The 6,493-nt window shown below is 53.4% G+C and overlaps 1 protein-coding gene across 1 annotated transcript; it reads left to right on the top strand.

Annotated features, from left to right (window-relative positions):
- Positions 1-972: 972 nt before the first annotated feature.
- Positions 973-6,220, top strand: LOC104652796 (uncharacterized). Its single transcript, XM_010347799.3, has 3 exons — positions 973-1,118; positions 2,123-2,236; positions 2,552-6,220. The coding sequence occupies exon 3, from the start codon at positions 2,564-2,566 to the stop codon at positions 3,014-3,016; it is 453 nt and encodes a 150-aa protein (XP_010346101.1). The 5' UTR covers positions 973-1,118; positions 2,123-2,236; positions 2,552-2,563; the 3' UTR covers positions 3,017-6,220.
- Positions 6,221-6,493: the final 273 nt, after the last annotated feature.

The raw sequence follows: 6,493 nt of genomic DNA, 5'->3' as shown, positions 1-6,493 counted from the left end.
GATAAACGGAAGCGCGTGTGAGTGTGGGGGTGCGAATCGCCACCTCCGGCCTTGGCTTTCCCGCTCTTCCAGAGCGCTCCCACTTCTCACTTTCCCCAAATCCGCATTTTCCTTGGCACAGCTCTCCTGGAGCACGAAGGAGAGGGAGGTACCCGGGGGCAGTGAGAATGACGTGTGCTGGTGCAGAGGGGGTGGGGGGCTGCGGGCCTGGCTCTGTGGACAGGCTCCTAATCCTCTTGTTTTCGGAACCGTCAGCAGATGTGGCTTCCTTTACCTGAATAATCCGTTAGGAATAATAATTTTTAAAACAGAGTCGATCTCACCCAAAGAGGACGGCGCACAAGATTAGGGCTTGGTAAGGCTAAATTAAAAGGCTCCCAATTCTCTATGTCCCTCTCTGCCTTCCCCTCTACCCCTCCCCCTCCCTCCTCCACCCTCCCCTCCCCTCCCCCTTCTTCCTCATCCCCTGCAATCCGCGCTCGACGCGAGTTCACGCGAAGGGCTGGATTTCCAGGCGGCTCCGCAACTCGCGCGGCACGGTGTTATTATTCATCCGAGGGTGCTGCCTCCGCAACCTTTGCCTCCTGCGCCGCTCTCCTTCCCCCGGCCGCCGCCGCCAGCAGTGCAGTCCCTCTGGCACGCATGCTCTGGTTCACCAAGGGGAGACTGAATTTTTTTTTATCATGCTCATCATCATCATCATCATCATCACGTTCCTTATCATGGTTATCATTTCCTCCTGCCAGGTGGAACGACCACCAGCGCCGGCTCCCCGCCTGCGCCTTCCCCAGCGAAGGCAGCAAGCAGTTTGGGCTCGGCCCGGCGGCCACCCCCAGAATGCTTCCACCACCTTCAGCATCCCCACTCAATCATCTGCTTGTATATTATCTCGATCCCTTTCATTTCTGTAGATCCACTGCCTTTGGTTGGGCTGGCTGAATCGCTGGGGATTGCGGCCAGTCTCGTAAAAAGGAGAACAAAAAGCTGAAGACCTTGCGTGGCTGCCGGGACAAAGCACCTTGGTGGGCTCAGCGAGAAGGGACACGCAGGAGCCCTGGCCCCGGAACACGCGTGGCCGCTGCGGAAGGGCGTCCGCCCAGGCGTGCGGACCGCTGAGGGTATTCGGATTGAATTGTATTTGTCCTTGTGTCTTGCTTTCACAGTGTCGACGTAGATGAGGGGTCGGGGTTTTGGATTCTCTTTTTTTTCTTGGGAGGGGTAGCTGAATTGTGGGAGACCCAAGAGGACTTGACTTGGCTTTCCTGCTACCCTGCCTCGCCTTCCCAAGACGAGGGGGTTGGGAAGGGGACAGGGGACTCTAGGCTTAGAAAAGGGAAGGAGTCCCCTGCTGCCTCGAGGGCTAAAGGAGTAGACGGTCGAGGTGGAGATGAGTGGGGATGGGCCAGTCCGAGGATCACTGCGGAGGAGAAGGGGTCTCCCCCACCCTCGGGTCCACAGGATGAGTTTTACTGGGAATGAGAATGTGGGTGTCTGTTGATAGGAGCGCTGAGAAATTGATGAGAAATTGACATGTCCGTGCACATGCATGAGGCGGCGACAGGATTTGTGTGTAAACAGAGTGGAGAGGTGGAGGAGGGCATGGAGGGGGAGGCTTAAAATAATGTCTTATTGTCCCTTTGGCTTTAGGAACTCTTCCTCTGTCTCACCCCCCCCCCACCTTTTTTTTTTTTTTTTTTTTTTTTGACCCGGGGATCCAGCCGCATTATACACGGTGACCTTTTAGATCTACGTCCACCCTTTACCTGGTAAAGCCCGTTGACAGCTGGGGGTGGGGTGGGGAGAGTGTAGGGGTGCTCTCTCCCTCTCTCCCTCCCTCCGCCTCTCCTCCCTCGCTCCCCCCTGCACTCCTCTCGCTTCCTCCCTCCTACCTCCCTCGCTCCCGCCCTCCCTGCTGCATTTTGCATGAGCTATCTAGGTCATTAGCATTTTAGCGTATGCAAGACTTGACAAAGCTGATGAGGGGCCAGATGGGCCTCGCTCTTATGGGTTTTTTTTTTTTCTTTCTCTCTCTCTCTCTCTCTCTCTCTCTCTCTCTCTCTCTCTCTCTGTCTCTCTCTCTCTCTTTCCCTTTTTCCCCTTCACCACTTTGGACCTGAACTAGAGGACTGCAGCGGGCGAGTTACGGAAGGCTAAATCCTCAGGTCCCGGCCCCGGACCGCGGCAGCTGGCGCCTGCGGCACGCCCGGCCCGGCTTCGCCTGCACTCCGCGATCGAGGTAAAGGCGGCGGCCGCGCGCCCTGCCCTGGCTGCCGCTGCCGAGCCCCCGCTGCCTTCCTCGTCCCTGGCCCTCTTCTTCCTTCTCCTAGCCCCCTTCAGTTTCCTGGGCAAAGCGGAGGGCAACATGGGTGGGTGGGTTTACTGCGCTGGGGCGAGGTGGGGTCGGTGTTGTTTTTTCATTGTCTGGAGCTGCAGGGGAGGCGAGGCGCGGGGAGAGGGGCGAAGGGAGCCGGGGTAATTAACACGGGGGAGGCACCCCTCCGTCTCCCACTTCCACCCACACCCCCATCCCTCCACCCCCTCCGCTTTGCAGGAAAAAGCCTGGATGCGAAAGGATGGGGGAGAACAAAGAGCCTTTGGAAGACGTCGCTGTTATCTCATTGTCTGTGTGATTGGGGGAGCTGCGGCGGGGAGGATGCTGTGGTCCCTTCCTCCGGCGCTCCCCCACCCCCATCCCTCTCCTCGCTGTCAGTGCGCACGTACACGCGCCGCTTTTTATTTCTTTTTCCTGGTTTTCTTATTCCATCTTCTACCCACCCCCGCTTCCTTTCTTTCACCTTTCCTTCCTTCCTTCGTCCTTTCCTTCCTCAGGAGAAAGGCCTCTCTCTCCGTGTTCACAGCGGACCTTGATTTAAATGTCCATACAATTAAGGCACGCGGTGAATGCCAAGAATGGGGCTGGCTGAGCACCTTGGGTCCGCGAGGGCCCGCCAAGGAAGGAGCCACCGACCGAGCCGGGCGCCCTCCGCAGACCTCCGCGCAGCGGCTGCGGGCGTGAGGGGAGGGGTCTCGAGCGCTCTCCGGCTGCGGGTCCCGAGCCCGTAGAGTAGGGAGGTGTGCAGCCTGTGACAGACAGGGGCTTAAAGATGCAAACAGATTCAGGGAGAGAAACAGAAGCTGATTCTGTGACAGAAGCAGATGTGTGCAGCACAAATGCGGTGTGCTTGGGGTGGGGGTCGCCTGGGAGCGCATTGCGGAGTGCTTGTGTGTGCAGATTTTTCTCTGGGCTCAGGACTCATTGTATGTGGGTCGACACCTTTCTCCGTGGCTGTGTTTTTGTTCTGAGCTTAGTTTTTTGGTTTGCCCTTAAAAAATAATAATAATTTGGCATCCAGAGACTGGCAGAGTGCCCCAGGGCCTGGACTGCGGGTATATTGTGTTCTGCTTGAGGTTTGGAGAGGAGGGCAGGCGGTTGGAAGGGAGAGGGGAAGCTGTTTGTCACCCTTTGCTGTAGAGCTGAGAGCACCTGACAAGCTTAAGGAAGTCGTCGGGCTAGGTGGACAAGAAGGAGCCAGCTCCCGGCAGGTTCACAAGCTCCATCTGAGCTGAAAGCCTGGCCATAGCTCTAAGGAGCACCTCACGCCTTCCCTGTAGCTGTTACTGCAGTTTCAGGCAGAGATCCAGGAGCTGCAGAGGAAGGGAGAGGCACAATAACCTACACAGACCCCAGGGAAGCATGTGTTCCTTTAAAAATGTGAACAGAAGGAAACACAGAATGTGTGCAAGTGGGGGTCTGAGGAAAGACTGTTTTGAAAGAGGCTGTCAGGGAATGGAAAGGGTTAAGCCTCGCTCATCCTGAAGAACCTGCTTCCCAAATCAGGCGTTCCTCCCATCACTAGACCCTGAGCAGCAGCTGGTCCTAGAGACCCCCCTCGTACTGCGCTGCCACAATCTCATCCCATTTCCAGCTCTGTATTAACCACCAAGCTGTAGCGGATGGGGCAAGACCTAAGCTCATTAATTTCCAGGTGGAGGAAATGGAGGAGGGGCAGGTCCCTGCAGCAGAGGGAGGAGCAGAGAAAAGAGGCCAAGAGCTGGATCCTTCTGCCCAGGAAGCCTGCTGCATCCCTTCCCCCGAGCATGGCAGAGGCCTGGCTTTGCAAGGCCAAGGCCATAAGGGATGCTTAGGAGATTAATTTGATTCCTGACACAGCAATCAAGGCCTAAGAGTCTCCACTGAAGCTTACTAAGGACTTCTTTCCTCTCCAAAGCCTCAGTCTAGCCGCTTAAATAAATTAGCATTCAGTGATGCCTTGAACCAAGGCCCCTCCCTAGCCTCAGTGCCCCCAAATATTTATTGAGTAGCTACTATGTGCAATCCTTGTGTAATCATTATCTCTTAGGCTCTTCATCTGGCCTCCTAAGGGAGTGTTTAGAATCAGGCAGAGGCTGAGTGTGTTGCACCCCACCTAGATACTTCCAGAACCTTCTCTGGGTCTGCAGAATGTGCCACAACCTGCTTGCTCCTGCAGAGAGAAAGCTGCAGTGCACATCCTGCAGACTGCAGGTGCTGGGCTACCTCTGGAGTCCCAGAAGGCAAGCTTGGCTGCAGGACAGAAAGGGGAAACAGCTACTCACCCCTGCGCCTTACAAGCCTTGTCTAGTCACCACTGCCCTTAAAATATATCTCCCTTGAAACTAGTAGCTTCCTAAGTCCTGGAGTTCCTGCCGCCCTTTCTGGACAGGTTCAGGAAGAAGAAAGCAGTCAATATTGGGCCTCCTTGGGGTGTAAAGCCCCTTGCTCTGCCCTCTCTGCTCACTGTGAAGGCTGCTGGATGCTTCTTTTGAGCATGGTTTAAGCCTCTGATTACTAAACCCTTTGCCCCACAAATGTCCACATTGGAGAGCCTCTTTTCAGTAATTGCTTCTCCGTAATACCTTCAGAGGTTGCTGTACCCTTCACTGATGTGCCCTCTGGTCAAATCTCCAAATGCCTCCCCACGTAATGCCCCTTTCAGATGCTTTAAGCTAAGAGCTTAAACCAAAGGTACCGTGGCCACCGCCTGCCAGGTTTCTGCTTTGGATAATCTATGATGGGAGGGGCATATTTTTTACTTCATTACTTATATAAACTCTTGCTCTAGAAAGCGTTCACGTGTGTGGGCATGTTCTGGGTCTGCTAGGTCTGTGTGCATGGGTGTGGGTATTTGCCTGTGTCCGCCGGGTGGGTCTCATTACAAAATGTATGTCTATGTAGGGCTTTAATGGCCGAAAACGGCAAAGAGATGAATGGACAACTTGACCCCATGTGTCATTGCGAGGCCCCTTCTGTGCTCAAACAAGGTGTCCCTGTGCAGGTCAGCCCTTCCCTTCTGTGTTTGGGGCCTATTTATGCCACCACTCATTTTACAAGAAACCTGAAAATGTCTCCCCTTTGAGGGCATTTCACTCTTTAGCATCTTCTTCTCTTCCCTACTTGAACCCCTCTAACTACAGTCTATGGCTTACATGACAGGGGAATTATATGGTTAGGAAAAAGTAGGACAGAATAGACAGTTTGCTGACTGAATGCGCAAAGAAGGCCCTGATAGGTTTATATGCACCACTGCCATAACAGTCCTGCGAGCTAATATATTCTTGTGGTAACTGTACCAGACACTTTCAGATTTAGAAATGTATCAGAGGAAAAATTGGCAATACTCTTCTTTCCCCGCCAGTGACAGCCCAGATCTCCGCTTAAGCAGAAAAGAGATTGACCTAACAGAGGCAAAGGTAAACTCCTGTAAGTTACTTCTGTTACCAAAGGGGGGGGGTGGCTTTTGTGAATGTATGAGGAGCTTCTGCCAGAGAAATTTTCGGGGGAGGGGTGTGCCCATGTGCACACATACGTACATACATTTCCCCACATAACCATATCCAGTGCTAGCATTTAGAGGAAGGCATGTAGCCACCAAAAGTCCATCCACCTATGCTGCTTCCACAGGGAAATCATTTTCTCTTTCCTCCTCTTGAACTTACATAATACCCCATTCCAACCTGAGAAGAGCCTTTTGGGGGCAGCTGCAAAGCGTTCTCCCTGGGACAGATGGAGCCGCCCTTTCCCCATCTACTCTGTGGGTGGTTTCAGGGCCCATGAGTCAACACGAGGCGTTGTGCTGGGGGTATGTGTGTTGGAGGCTGGGCTGGCTGATTCACAGTGACAAGGATGTCAATAGTAACAAGAATGAGAATGATGGTACCTAATAAAGAATTTTTTCCTCTATGTCCCATCTACAATTCTTTCACTGGGTGTTTTGCCAAGTCTTTCTCAGTCTCATTTCAGCTTTTCTAAAGAAAATGTATTTAATACTCAATTGTATCACAAATGTAGACATAGAAGAAAAAACGACTTCAAACGGAATTTATGCGAGGCACTGTGTGCTGGTGTTTGCCTTATAGAGCTGCTCGGAAGGCCTGGGGATCTGGTGTTTGCCTTATAGAGCTGCTCGGAAGGCCTGGAATGATCCCCAGCACCAAATTTAGATGGCCTCAAAAA

This window comes from Saimiri boliviensis, chromosome 13, assembly GCF_048565385.1.
Source record: "Saimiri boliviensis isolate mSaiBol1 chromosome 13, mSaiBol1.pri, whole genome shotgun sequence".
Lineage (NCBI taxonomy): Eukaryota > Metazoa > Chordata > Mammalia > Primates > Cebidae > Saimiri > Saimiri boliviensis.
The sequence above is the reverse complement of the archived record's forward strand: the minus strand, read 5'-3'. Positions and strand labels throughout refer to the sequence as shown.

Coding starts and splice junctions, on each gene's coding strand:
- LOC104652796 (XM_010347799.3), top strand. CDS start 2,564: ATGCGAAAGGATGGGGGAGAACAAAGAGCCTTTGGAAGACGTCGCTGT.